The 15,166-nt window shown below is 47.5% G+C and overlaps 1 protein-coding gene across 1 annotated transcript; it reads right to left on the bottom strand.

Annotated features, from left to right (window-relative positions):
• Positions 1 to 254: 254 nt before the first annotated feature.
• LOC143957689 (acyl-coenzyme A thioesterase THEM4-like) lies at positions 255 to 5,611 on the bottom strand. Its single transcript, XM_077467384.1, has 7 exons — positions 5,408 to 5,611; positions 4,597 to 4,703; positions 2,790 to 2,928; positions 2,547 to 2,700; positions 2,302 to 2,412; positions 1,966 to 2,090; positions 255 to 663 (listed from the first exon to the last, which is right to left on the bottom strand). Exons 1-7 carry the CDS (start codon positions 5,427 to 5,429, stop codon positions 617 to 619), a joined length of 705 nt encoding a protein of 234 aa, XP_077323510.1. The 5' UTR covers positions 5,430 to 5,611; the 3' UTR covers positions 255 to 616.
• Between the last annotated feature and the right edge of the window lie 9,555 nt (positions 5,612 to 15,166).

A 15,166-nucleotide genomic window follows, 5' to 3' on the forward strand; every position in this document is an offset into this window, starting at 1 on the left:
GGGTGAGAAGAGGAGAGGAGGAATGGTCCCCAGCATGAGGAGTAGGAATGGTCCTCAGGGTGAGAAGAGAGGAGGAATGGTTCCCAGCATGAGGAGAGAGGATGAATGGTTCCCTCGAAGAGGCAAAAGGAGTTATGTTCCCCAGGATGAGGAGAGGAGGAACGGTCCCCAGGATGAAGCGAGAGGAGGAACGGTCCCGAGGATGAAGCGAGAGGAGGAACGGTCCCCAGGATGAAGAAGATACAATGAAGGTATTTGCAACACTTGAAATGCTGTGAAAATATTTTCTGTATTTATTCAGTTTAAATAAACGTCACATACAATAATTATGAACGATTATTAATTACATTTGGTTGGGAGGAGTCAAAGAACAGGGCTGTACAAAAACGGGTACATGGTGGGGGCGGGTTTGAGGTCATTGCACCTAGAAAAAAGGGACCGCTACAAAAGATCAATCCAAGAGAGCGGTGAGTACATTATAAAAAAGTTCTCCCAGGAGGGTTTCTATGGTACGGGATCTGCTGCCCTCTAGTGACAGACAGGATACATTACAGTACAAAGTGCAGCTGCCAACCAACAGAATCTGTAACATTTCCTGAGGTCTGAGATGTGCAAATTATAGTCGGGCTTCAGATTCTCCTGACTTCAACATAACGTACAAAGCTGGAGGAGAGAAAAAAAAAAGTGTAAATTGTCAGAACAACAACAAGAGCAACAGAAAAGGCAGAGGAGGGAGGAGGAGGAGGAATGAGAGAGGAGCAGCAACAGAAACAGCAGACAAGAAACCGGAATGGCAGAGAAGGAGGGAGAGAGGAGCAGCAACAGGATCAGCAGACAACAGGGATGGCAGAGGAGGGAGAGAGGAGCAGTGACAGGAACAGCAGACAAACAGGAGTGGCAGAGGAGCAACGCTAGGAATGGCAGAGAAGGAAAGAGGAGCAGCAACAGGAACGGCAGAGGAGCAGCGACAGGAACAGCAGACAAGAAACAAGAGGAATGGCAGAGGAGCAAAGCCAGGAACGGGAAAGAGGGAGAGAGGAGCAGCACCAGGAATGGCAGAGGAGGGAGAGAGAGGAGCAATGACAGAAACGGCAGAGAAGCAACGTCAGGAACAGCAGACAATGAAGAGGAACAGCAGAGGAGCAACGTCGGGAGCAATGACAGGAGAGACAGAGGCGGAGCAGCAACAGAGGAACGGCAGAGAAGAAGGAGAGGAGCAGCAACAAGGAGGGACAGAGGAGCAATGTCAGGAATGGCAGAGGAGCAGCAACAGGAACAGCAGAGGAGCAACAAAGGAGCAGTGTCAGGACCAGCAGACAAGAAACAAACAAAAAGGAATGGCAGAGGAGCAATGACAGGATTGGCAACGACCGGAACGGCAGACGAGCAGCGACAGGAACAACAGACAAGAAACAAGAGGAATGGCAGAGGAGCAATGCTAGGAACGGCAGAGAAGGAGGGAGAGAGGAGCAGCAACAGCAGGGACAGAGGAGCAACAACAGAGGAGCAACACCAGGAATGACAGAGGAAGAGAGGAGCAATAACAGAAACGGCAGAGAAGCAACGTCAGGAACAGCAGACAATGAAGAGGAACAGCAGAGGAGCAACGTCGGGAGCAATGACAGGAGAGACAGAGGAGGAGCAGCAACAGAGGAACGGCAGACAAGAAGGAGAGAGGAGCAGCAACAAGAAGGGACAGAGGAGCAATGTCAGGAATGGCAGAGGGGCAGCAACAGGAACAGCAGACAAGAAACAGGAATGGCAGCGGAGCAACGCCAGCACCGGCAGAGGAGCAACAAAGGAGCAGAGTCAGGAACAGCAGACAAGAAACAGGAATGGCAGAGGAGGAGGGACAGAAGAGCAATGACAGGAGCGACAGATCAGAAACCACAGATGAGTGACAGGAGAGACAAGAGAGGAAGGAATGGAGTTACAGAATGAAGATTTCCCAGCAGTAGTCCTCACCGGTGGCCTCGCTGTGAAGCACAGCGCTGTCATGACTGCGGACCTGGCATCTGGTGTAGACTTTCTGACCGTCGACCTTCTCCACTCGGCTGTCTATGAGGACTGTGGATCCCAGAGGAATCGGACTACAGACACAAAGAGAACCTCATTACACCTCTCTGCTATCACAGCTTCAGAACATCAACAACTCCTACCCCCCCCCCCCCCCCGCGAGAGTCTCCCCAATATTATTCTTCCCCTGTCACTACCACATCATCACCGCCGGCCATCGATTGTACAATCTCCTGACAACCATGTAGTGTCAGGTAGGTCCTCTTCTCCCCCCTGGGCGCTTACCTCCGATAGTCGAGGTTCAGGTTGGCGGTCATAGCCGGTCCGATGCCGTTTACAATTCCCGCCCCCACGGTGGAGTCTACGATGGTGGCGATGCAGCCCCCGTGTGTGTACCTAGAAGAAGGCAAGAGGGGACGCGAGAGGTGGAAGGAGAACAAGGAGAGCCCGAGGAACCAAAGGATTCTGGTTAGGGTAGGCTCTGCGAAGAAAAAAAAAAAGAAAAAAAAAAAAAAGAAAATAACGCTCACCCTGCGAGGCCCCCCAGATAGGGCCCGGGCTGGAATATGCAGACTGTCCTCTTCTCCGCCTCGTTATAGAACATACAATACTCGAAGCCGATTCCTTCCTGATCCAGGTTCCTGGTGAAGAAACGAGTTTCCCCGTCGGCCTCCAGGCTCATACCTGTACAGGAGGAGGTCAGAGGTCACCAGAGGAGCTTACACTCTAATGTCATCCCCCACCACAGCCAAACACTATTCTTATTCTTGTACTCGATCTGCTGCCAGCGAACTCCTCGTAGGAGGGAAGTCTCCTCCAGCTCGGGTCTCGGCTCAGCTCCTCGTACAGCCTCTTGGTTTCGGGGTTCCAGGTGGGGTTGGGCACGGCGTAGTCCCGCGGTTGGAGGGCGGCCTGCAGATTTAAAAATAAATAAATAAACAGATGTCAGACCTGTGCCCTTCGCTTTGGCTTTTCTATGATTGGGAGGGTTAAAAAGAAGACATTCTGGGTGGAGTCTTTGGTGGATATTCAGCCTATAGGAAGCAGATGTTTGGGATCACCTCCCACTGACAGCGATCACCGTCCCGCGGTCAGGGTGTGAGCGGCACTAGAGGTGTGTGCAGAACATTCAAATTTCTTACGTTACCAAATTTTGGTTTCAGAATTTTAGTTAAAAATTTTAATTTTGTTTATTCATTTTCTGACGGATTCCACAATTTTTTGAAAAACAATTTGAACTCGTAAAAAACAAAAAATAAAAAAAACAAAAAACAATACAAAACAAAACCCAAAACAAAACACAAACACCACACGATCAATGATTCAAATTCTGTGTGAAGAAATAGCTGGTTGCTAAGGATCGGGCTGGGGGCGCCGTCCGCCACGTCCTTAGCAACCGACGACTCGTTGGCTGTCAGCGGGATTCCCCACTGACAGCTGAAACGTAAAAACAAATGAGTGCTGGCAATAGAAAATCCTGGAAAAAAAAACAAACCCCCCCCCCCCCAACAACCAACCCTGCATGGGCACCAGCCCCCCCCCCCCCCCCCGATGGGGAAGAGGAATAAAAAAAAAAAAAAAAAAAAGCATAGGGGTCCGGACCTTTATCCAAGCATGCAACCCAGGAAAGGGGGAAGGGGGGGTGTATGAGCAAGTGCCCCCCCACCCCAAACCATACCAGGTCACCATACCAGGGCCCTGCCCTAAGCACCATGCTGATGGGGACAAGGGCCTCTTTCCAACAACCCTGGCTGGTGGTTGTGGGGGGGGGACCCCAGATCCCGCCCTACCCACCTATGTGAATGAGTATGGTGTACATAGATCAAAAATAGTAAATAAAAAGTCCCCCCCAGGCCCTTATCCGATGCAGACCGGGGGGCAGGCAAGGAAAGGGGGGGGGGGGGGGGTATTGGCAAAAAAACAAAGGAGTCCCCCCCAGATCCCACACTACCTCCAACTATGTGAATGAGTATGAGGTACGTAGTACCCCTACCCTTTCCACCCCAAAAAATTTAAAAATAAATAAAAACCCCTTTCGAACGCTCCACGCTGTTGAATGTCCGACGGTTCTTACATGGCTAAGGGGTGGCCCCGCCCCTGTGACATCACCAACCAGGTAACGCTGGGCTGTTGATGTCACAAAGGGGGTGGGGTGTTTTACATTTCAGCCAGTAGGGAAGCCCGCTGACAGCTGATGACTCATTGGTTGTTAAGGAGGCGGCGGCGGCCACCCCCCCCCTTTAGCAACCAGCTATTTCTTGACACAGGATTCGAATCGGTTGACCTTTTTGTTTCTCCCCCTCCCCCCAAACGATCCGAATCCAAGTCGTACATAAATAATTTGGAATGGGTGAGAAAACGATGAACGTAAATTAAATTTCAACAAAAATGTGTTACCATTTCATCTCCGAGATTCAGATACATCCGAATGGCTACAAATGTATCCAAATTTATATCCAGAGAGGCATAGTGTCTATGGGGCTCCGTCCGGCAGCAGAGCGCGCACATTAGGTGGCATGCCCCTCCCCCACTGGGGACACTCCAGGCGGTTAACCCCTCCCCCAACCAATCAGTACTCACAGGGAATAGGTGTTCATGCTCTACCCTGGCGGCGGCGGCGGTGGAGGCGTGGCGGCAGACGGCAGCGCCGCCCTGGATGATCCTGGAGATTTCGTACAGCATGGTGCCTGAGAGAGGAGACAGGAAGGAGATGAGACGGGGACACCGACATCAATCTATACATTATCCCCCACACTGGAGGAGTACTACATATCCCAGCATGTCCCCCCCCCCCCCCCCACACACACACACACACACACACACACACACACACACACACCAGAGCACTACCTATCCCAGCATGTCCCCTCCCCCACACCAGAGCACTACATATCCCAGCATGTCCCCTCCCCCACACCAGAGCACTACATATCGCAGCATGTCCCGTCCCCCCACACCGGAGCACTACATATCCCAGCATGTCCCCTCCCCCACACCGGAGCACTACATATCCCAGCATGTCCCCTCCCCCACACCAGAGCACTACATATCCCAGCATGTCCCCCTCCCCCACACCAGAGCACTACATATCGCAGCATGTCCCGTCCCCCCACACCGGAGCACTACATATCCCAGCATGTCCCCTCCCCCACACCGGAGCACTACATATCCCAGCATGCTCTGTGTATCCTTCCTCCACCTAGAACTGAACTACAAAGTCCCAGCAAAGCCCACAAGCTCCAGAACTCAGCCCCCCCTCACCTGCTGGGAGTTGTGATTCTTTTGCTGCTTTAGACCAAAACAGCTCCTCTGCCCACCTCCTCTCCAAACCCCTTCCATTCCACCAATGTCCCTTTTATCAGCATCTTCCAGGACTCGTCTCTATTCACACCTGTCCCTGATTCCGGAGACATTTTCCTGAAGCCTCCGCCTGGAGAAAATCTCCGCCCACTTGAGTATGATTTTTCACCACCACTTAATATTCAGAGGCATGTTATTAGGGTGGGCGGGGCTGCTGCTGACGTCCTGAGCATCTGTTCAGCTCCGCCCGCCCACCCGCAAGTCTCCGCCCACTCGAGGCTATAATTTTTCTCCACCGTGAGAATAAATCTACAGCGCATGCGCTGTTAAGGGCAGGGGATTGACACATGCGCAGTAAAGGCCCGCCGTCAGCTGTGCGAATGACGTAGCCTCACCGGAAGTGACGGGGTGAGCGAAAATCACGGGTCGCATGAAATTTTACAACACCGGTCGGGGGCGCAGCCCCACCCACTCTAGTGGAGTGCTGCTGTGTAATCTCTTCTCTGTCTGTGCAACAGCCGCCCACCACGGCCCAGGCAGGCAGTGCACGTGGGTGTGGGTCACGGGGGAAAAGCAGTGAACAACAGGACAGGAGGAAGGCAGCCCAGGGAGCCGCCAAGTGACTGATTCTGACAGTGACTCGCAGCCAGAGCAGTGTAAGTTTAATGTGTTGCTCTGAGTTCTTCTGAGGGAGGAGGGACTGGCCTGGGAGTCAGTGTAGTGGCCACCGCAGCATCGGAGATGAAGCAGAACAGAGCCGAGGAGGAGGAAGGAAGGAAGATCCTGCATCATCATCATGGCTGGAGCCTGGGACTATATACCTTATTAAAATAGTAAAACCTGCTTCATTGAGCTGAATGCATGAAACTATGTTGGCTGTTTGGTGTAAATCCAGAGTTTCAAACACTAAAATTCACTAAAGTATAGTGTATAAAGAATAGGTTCTTCCCCAAGGCAATCACATTTAAGCATGATGTGTGCAAGTTCTGGAGTTGCAAAGCACAAAGTTGAGTAAAAAATTTACATGCCTAAATAATTCATTTTAATGTACTTTCCATAAGATATATATATATATATGCACACAAACTTTGTGTATGTATAATACAGAGAGATACAGTATACAGAGCAGAGCTGACTGGTGCTCAAAATTTTTTGGGAGGCATAAACAAACTGAAAAATTCAGAAATAAAATACCATCAATTGCCTCCTTACTGTGCCGATCAAACGCAGTCACTGTCCCCCATCAAATGCTGCCACTGTCCCCCATCAAATGCTGCCACTGTCCCCCAACAAATGCTGCCACTGAGCCCATCAAATGCAGCCACTGTGCCCCATCAAATGCAGCCACTGTGCCCCAACAAATGCAGCCACTGTGCCCCAACAAATGCTGCCACTGTAACCCCCCCTTGTGCGCTGTGGGACCTTGCAGCGAGTCAGACAGCGGCTCCTGAGTCCTCAATGCTTCTCCTCCCCTCTTCCTGATAGGCATCAAAATGCAGCGCACCTGATTGGCAGAGAGGCGGTTCAGTGTTAGGAAAGTGAATATTCATTCGCTGTTCTAACACACCTGGATGGACTCTGAGCGTAATGCTTTGCGCTCTGAGTTCACTTTTTTTAGAGCCTATTAGAGCCTATGGCTCTAATCAGGTGCTTCAAAACACCCCTGCTGCTGGAATTCTGGTGGCGGCCGCCTGAATAGGGGGTGGCAGTGGCAATGGCGGCCATGGATAAATTCATGCAATGCATGAATCTATCCATTAGTCATAGAGGAAGGTGGCTGGAGAGAGGGGGCGGCGTCTGTGCACCCTTAGGCTGCATTCACACCTGAGCATTTTGTAGCTTGAAGACTGAAGCGACAAAATGCTAGAGGGGAAAAAAATCTATTATTCTCAATGGAGACGGTTCACATCTCCACTCTGAGTCGCCTGAAGCCGAACACCTGAAGCTCAAACAAGTTCCGGACCCTTTTTCGTTGCTCGAATCGGGCAGATTTGGGCATTTTTCTTCTTTTTACATTGGTGACCTTTTGCCCTGCACAAAATCGTGGCAAAACTCCACAAAAACCGCAGCAAAATTGTGGTAAATTCACACAGTTTACTGCCTGAAGACACTACGCTCAGTTGTGAATGCAGCCTTAATGGACGCATCGTCACTGATACAGAGAGAGAGGGGGAGAGACAGTATATAGAGATATACATTGAAATGTTCTTCTTAACATTTGGTAGTCAGGTTCCAAAAAATTCTAAAAAGTAAAAACTAAAATAGTTTACGATTTGCCAATGAAAAAAAAATACAGTGGGGCAAAAAAGTATTTAGTCAGTCACCAATTGTGTAAGTTCTCTCACTTACAAAGATGAGAGAGGCCTGTAATTGTAATCATAGGTACCCCAACTATGAGAGACAAAATGTGGAAACAAATCCAGACAATCACATTGTCTGTCTGATTTTTGAAAGAATTTATTTGCAAATTATGGTGGAAAATAAGTATTTGGTCAATATCAAAAGTTCATCTCAATACTTTGTTATATATCCTGTGTTGGCAATGACAGAGGTCAAATGTTTTCTGTAAGTCTTCGCAAGGTTAGCACACACTGTTGCTGGTATATTGGCCCATTCCTCCATGTAGATCTTCTCTAGAGCAGTCATGTTTTAGGGCTGTCGCTGGGCAACACGGCCTTTCAACTCCCTCCAAAGGTTTTCTATGGAGTTGAGATCTGGAGACTGGCTAGGCCACTCCAGGACCTTGAAATGCTTCTTATGAAGCCACTCCTTCATTGCCTGGGTGGTGTGTTTGGGATCATTGTCATGCTGAAAGACCCAGCCACGTTTCATCTTCAATGCCCTTGCTGATGGGAGGAGGTTTGCACTCAAAATCTCACGATATATGGCCCCATTCATTCTTTCATGTACACGGATCAGTCATCCTGTTCCCTTTGCAGAGAAGCAGCCCCAAAGCATGATGTTGCCACCCCCATGCTTCACAGTAGGTCTGGTGTTCTTTTTTTTGCAACTCAGCTCTCTCCAAATCCTCTTCTGGATCATGCAAATTCTCTCTAGCAAACCTCAGACGGGCCCGGACATGGACTGGCTTAAGCAGGAGGATACATCTGGCACTTCAAGATCTGAGTCCCTGGCGGCGTAGTGTGTTACTGATGGTAGCCTTTGTTACGTTGGTCCCAGCTCTCTGCAGGTTATTCACTAGGTCCCCCCGTGTGGTTCTGTGATTTTTGCTCACCGTTCTTGTGATCATTTTGACCACACGGGGTGAGATCTTGTGTGGAGCCCCAGATCAAGGGAGATTATCAGTGGTCTTGTATGTCCTCCATTTTCTAATTATTGCTCCCACAGTTGATTTCTTCACACCAAGCTGCTTGCCTATTGCAGATTCAGTATTCCCAGCCTGGTACAGGTCTACAATTTTGTTTCTGGTGTCCTTCGACAGCTCTTTGGTCTTCACCATAGTGGAGTTTGGAGTGTGACTGTTTGAGGTTGTGGACAGGTGACTTTTATACTGATAAGTTCAAACAGGTGCCAGTAATCTTGCTTGTTTGTAGGTGACCACATACTTATTTTCCACCATAATTTGCAAATAAATTCTTTCAAAAATCAGACAATTTGATTGTCTGGATTTGTTTCTACATTTTGGCTCTCATAGTTGAGGTATATCTATGATGACAATTAGAAACCTCTCTCATCTTTTTAAGTGGGAAAACTTGCACAATTGGCTGACTAAATACTTTTCTGCCCCATTATATGTCCCCGGATTTCATTTGAAAAATATGGTCACCTTACCCTAAGTGTAAATCCTCCAGCAACATACCCCCCCCCCCCCCCCCAATGTAAATCCCCCTCATTGTAATCTGCTCCTATGTAAATCGCCCAGCATCATCCCCCATTGTACTCCCCTTGTGTAAATCATTGTAATTCCCCAAGTGTAATACCCCCAATGTAATAATCCCCCGTGTAAATCTCCAAAGTAGCAAGCCCCTGTAATGTGAATTATCTATCTGTCTGCCTCTGCCTCACTCCCTCCTTCCTCTCCTTCCCACACATCGCAGGGAGCTGAGGAGATACAGCAGAGATTCTAGGGGGCCCAGGGGAAGAGCCTGTTCCCGGCTGCACCAAGAGAAGATCCCACCAAAAGACCAAAGATTGTAAAATCAGTCCAAAACAATGTGTTCATCCTACACGGATTTAATTGGGATAGCAAAACATATAGTCCATATCAGACCAGCCTATAAATGTATGTAACCATGCCCCTGTAGGGGTTGCTGTGTGTGGTGGTTCACCTGTCACCTTGCCCAGCCAGACATTCCAGTATCTCAGAAACCGAAACCAGTCCATTGCTTTTTTTTGTTTTGTTTATTTGAGGGGGATAAAACTTGGATGGGGATTTGGGAATTATGCTGCAGATTGTTTCTCCACCAACACTTATCTTGCTGCAGACTGTCACTCCTCCAGATTAGCGAGCACTACATGGGTAGGCCTGACCCTACCTTAGCCAGGACTCAATGAACTGCCTTTTGCGGCCAGGGACCTCGGACCACTGTGGTGTAGAATAGTCTTAGTGCCGGCTGTCCTCTACTTGGCTACAACTCTCAGATAGCTGTCTTCAGGCCCTGTCAGCCAGCCTGGCTGCAAAGACCCCTTTCCACTGCCCTTCTCCACAGTCCTCTCTCTACTGGTTCTGCACCCATCACTCAAACCGTGCCTCCCCAGTCCTCCCCATTCCTTCCGACTGTGCTGATTCACCAACCCTCATGGATGTGACCAGTAGTCCACCATGTAGACTCTTAGAAATGTTCTCTCCTTCTGTCCTCTTCATTTTCTCTCATGTGCCTCTCGTTACAGGATCTTGACACTCCTCCTGGATGCACCTGAGCCAAGTCCAGGGTCACCCCCCCCAGACTGGGGAGCTCCATGTGGGCTCCTACAGCCTCCACACCTCTTTCACTCCATCTCTTCCACCTGACAACCCCTCTCCAGCTGGGCTGACCCCAAGTATTTAAGGAGGCCTGCCCTCTGCCAATTGGGGATTGGTCAGGGCTCCTTAAGATACCACAGGCAGCTCTACCTCTCCCTCCTCTCCTTCTAGAAAATGCCATAAGGAAGAGAGAGGTAACTGAAAAGTGACACTGCCTGTGAGTCATCAGCTGCTACCCTGAGCCACTCCCAGCCCAGAAGAAAAACAAATAGGCCTAGAAGCCACCTAGGACTGCTTAAATCCTCACTCTAGCACCTCACTAACTAGAGGGTGCTACATGTACATAGTCCATTATATATAGACTGAAAATTTCAGACATATATTGTACTGGGCCGGAAGACATGGAGAGTCCAATGTTCAATATTGATCTCTAGGCCTTTTTTCCAGAAATGGCTTCCTCGGGAGATCATATAAATAAATAACACAAATGGGGGAACACTCGGAGATGCTCAGTTCAAACAAGAGAGCCCAGGAGGTCCCAAATTTAGTCCATGTAGTATGATATCACTTCCAGAACATGGTTAAGATAGATTGTATAATTCCCTTTAACATTTGCTGGAAGGGGCTGCTGTGGGGTTCACCTTCCAATGTTACAAAGACTATTTTGAATGTTTGCCCTAGGTCTTCTGGCATCTGCCTAAAGGGGGAAGCCTCATATTCTATACAGCTAGTCAGCTACATGGCTCCTTTCTTCCCAGATGCAGACTCAGACCACACAAACAGTTTCTCCTCAACCTTGTATAGAGAAGGGGCAGGGTGTCAAAGGAATATAAGCCCCATGAAACAAGAGGGAAGCCCACTACATATTTAAAGGGAATCCCCTTGCAACTAGAAAGGAATGGATGGTAAAACAGGCACACCAACAAAAATAAAAATCTGATAGGGGTTCGAACTTTCCCCTGCTCTACAAAAAAAAAAAAAGTATGTGTTGCTGTTGGAGAATTTGAATTGTTATGTCCTCGCATAGTGACTGAATTACGAGACTGTCAGACATTTAATGACAGCAGACCTACAGTCCAACTCCAGTCTAACTTACTGCACTAACCCTGCTACGTAATAAAAATAGTAAGCAAAATTGTGAAATACTCGCCATTCTTCAGGAATATGTTAGCTGGTCACATGGGCATTGGTGAACCATTTGTCATCTGTTAACTGCTGAGTGGTCAATGGTTTAGACCAGACTTTTTCAACCAGGGTGCCATCAAGTTTTTTCAGGGGTGCCTTGGCAAACTGCCTGAAATTTGTCCAAAAATTGTATACAAACCAGGGGGTCAAGCCTGCTGTTTGGTTATACAAAGCCACAGGTTTTAATTGTGCACCATTACGACCTTCTTGCCATCGGCATCCGACATCACCAGTTCATAAGTTGTAAAACTATTAGAATAGTTTTTTTACATTTTAGAATAAGGTACCTTGAGATTGTCCATAATTCTAAAGGGTGCTTCAAGACTGTCCATCATTTTAAAGGGTGCTTTGAGACTGTCCACAATTTAAAGGGGTGCCATGACTGAAAAAAGGTTGAGAAACACTGGTTTAGACTAAAGATGGGCTTTATGTTTGAGTCGAACATGAGTCCTTTATTATATAAGAAGTGTCAGAAAAACAGAAGTGTCACACGGCAGAAGACTCCCACTGAGGCAGATCGTGCGGACGGAGAAGAAGCCGGAGCAAGATGCAGGACAAGAAGAGCGAAGGAAGAAGAAGATGAAGAAGATGGAGATGGAAAAGATTGGGGGTGGCACAGTGGTGTAGCGGTTAGCACTCTCACCTAGCATTAAAAAGGGTCGCTGGCTCGAATCCCAACCATGCCACTACCTGCCTGGAGCCACCACCTGCCTGGAGCTTGCATGTTCTCCCTGTGCCTGTGTGGGTTTCCTCCAGGTACTCCGGTTTCCTCCCACACCCCAAAGACATGCTGGTAGGTTAATTGGCTTCTGTCCAAAATTGGCCCTAGTATATGAATGGGGACCTTGGATTGTGGGCTCCTTGAGGGTAGGGACCGATGTGAGTGTGTAATGTACAGGGATAGGGACAATTGTAGACTCTCACTAGACTTGTGCACAATGGAAAATTTAGTTTAGTTTCGGTTCGTTGTCATTCGTAAAATACATCATTTCGTTCCTTTTATATTCGTTATGTTACATTAATACGTTTTCGGATAATTCGTTATTATTCGTAGAGTGTCTAATTCATTCGTTCGTATTCGTAGAAATTCGCTATTTATGTATGTATAGACATTCGTGATAATGATTCGTAGTTTGGAAAGTCGTTTGTTTATTGAATCTTTTAACACACACAATGACAACGTCTCTTCTCCTCGGCTCAAATACAATACAACACCCTTCTAACTCAGTTCTCAGGAATGCACTTTGCCAGTAATCCATACTCCAGTACACAATTAATTAGCTGATTAGACTATAAGATTTACTTTGAGCTGACTTTTTGTTTCATTAGAGCTTTAAAGAATTACCGAATTCATTCGAATTCATTTGTTATATTTCTTTCTTATTCGTTGTTATTCGTTATTTTTTTATTCGGATGCATCCGAATGTCCAAAAGATGCAAAATTTGGTCGAATTTCGATTCGTTACGAAACTAATTGCACAAGCCTAACTCTCACTCAGGTTGAACTGGATGGACTGGTCTCTTTATTCAACCTTACTAACTATGTAACTATGCAAGAAGAAGAACACTGATGGAAGAAGAAATTAATAAAGGCCTTGTCAAAAACCATCTTTTCTGTTTTTTAACAATTTTGACACTTTTTTTGGTGAAATGATAGGGCCATTACCAATTCACAAGGGGAAGGGCTGGGATCTGGGGGTCCCCTTGTTAAAGGGGGCTTCCACATTCTGATAAGCCCCCTGCCCGCAGGCAAGGGTTGTGGGGATGACGCCCTTCTCCCCATCAACATGGGAACAAGGTGCTTTGGGGGGGGCGCTACCTCTTTTCCTGCGGCCTGCCAGGTTTCGTGCTCGGATAAGGGTCTGGTATGGAATTTTCGGGGGATTCCACGCAATGTTTTTTTAAATTTTGGCACGGGGTTCCCGTTAAAATCCATACCAGACCTGAAGGGTCTGGTATGGATTTTAAGGGGGACCCCCACGCATTTTTTTTTTTTTGGTTCAGGGTTCCCCTGTGGGGAAATTCCATGCCATTTTTATCAATGAACTTTTATGTGTATTGTCGGACTGACAATTCATTATAGCCGCGAGTAGTTTTAAATTACTTTTTTTTTCCTTTACAAATGTAATTTTGCTGTCAGACTGTTCTTAACACAGGAAACATGCGCCCCTTTACAGGTATACTATAGACACCCCCCAGGTATGAAATTTAGAGGAATATTACACTTTTATTGTTTCACTTTAAGCATTATTAAAATCGCTGCTCCCGAAAAAAACAGGCGTTTTTAAAACTTTTTTGCATTGATTCATGTCCCCTGGGGCAGGACCCAGGTCCCCAAACACTGTATATGACAATAACATGCATATAAGCCTTTAAAATTATCACTTTTGATTATTCATGTTCGTGTCCCATAAACTTTAATGGTGTTCACGATGCATTCAAATACATTTTTTGCCTATTCGCATGTTCTGGATGCTAACCGAACAGCAGGGTGTTCGGCTCATGCCTAGTTTAGATTATGGTTTGAAGGCTTCCGATACAAACCTAGAAGCATGCCTGTAAGTGGGTGATGTAATGTGGAAGGCACTGTTGTCACGTTAAGTGATGATACCACAAGAGTGGGTGATGGCACTGTGAGTGTGGCAGCAATGCGCAGATCACTTTCTCATTTCCTCATTAGTACCAAAACAAATGCCATTGCTGTTTGTGGCAAAAGGGGAACCTTACAGAGTACTAACTTGTCTTTGGAACTGAATGAATGGGTGGTCCCCTTGAGCAAGGCAGTGTCTGACTGGACATTAAATTTTCCCAAGATTTGGTCATCCATTTTGGACCCAGAGAGGAACCATAGCTCCTGCTGTGCCAGTGAGGCGCACCTATAGTGTGTGAGAAGTACCTTGATAGGGTCATTGCATAGGCTGGCTATTGGGTGATAGGCCTAGTGCAAGAAAAGGTTTCCAACAAGTAGAGGCAGTGGGGAAATCCCATAGATATTGCTGTAAGTTTGGGGAAGGATTATGTACAAGACTGCATCCTAAATACAGATGTAACATGATGCAAAAGGTGGAGTTAGCATTTAATTTGTCTCCACCTTGTTGTGTTATAGGGTTGTACCCCCTACATGCTGAAATATGGCCCCACTGTTACACCTACAATAACACTTGGAAAAAAAAAACAAAGTGCCCTGATTGAAAAGGTGCTGTGCCAGGAGTCTGCTGATAACTGGCACAAGGATAGTTCCTTTTGGGTCTCTGTCCTGTGCTTGGACAAAATCAAATCACTCGCTGCTCCCTCCACAAGCATATATTATGTACTTTGTTTTTTTTTATATTCTATGTCTCCCCTGTCCCTGTACCCTGTCGCCATTCTAGTCCTGCAGCATCCTGGGACATTTACCTCACATCTCCCAGAAGGCCACAGGATCAAGCGCACAAAGAGGCCTGAGGGTGGGCCCAGCATGTCATCTGCAGCTGGCTGCATGATCCTGGAGGAGGTTGCCAAATAAAGAAGACCAAGATGGCAGCATAGGGCCCTGTCTATGTCATCTGAACAGCAGATTGCAGTGGGACGACACTGGATTCATTGCACAAGTGTGTGTTTTTAGAAAGACTCAGCAATACAGATAAGAGGGGTGAGCAAAAGATGGGGGGGGGGGGGGTTAAACACTTCTTTTGGAGAACTGCTGCAGGGGATATTGAGATCCAATCATGCCCTAAGTACTGTAGCTCCTTATAGCATAGT

Source organism: Lithobates pipiens, unplaced genomic scaffold (assembly GCF_037356315.1).
Source record: "Lithobates pipiens isolate NorthernLeopardFrog02 unplaced genomic scaffold, aLitPip1_a1.2 Scaffold_54, whole genome shotgun sequence".
Taxonomy (NCBI): Eukaryota; Metazoa; Chordata; class Amphibia; order Anura; family Ranidae; genus Lithobates; species Lithobates pipiens.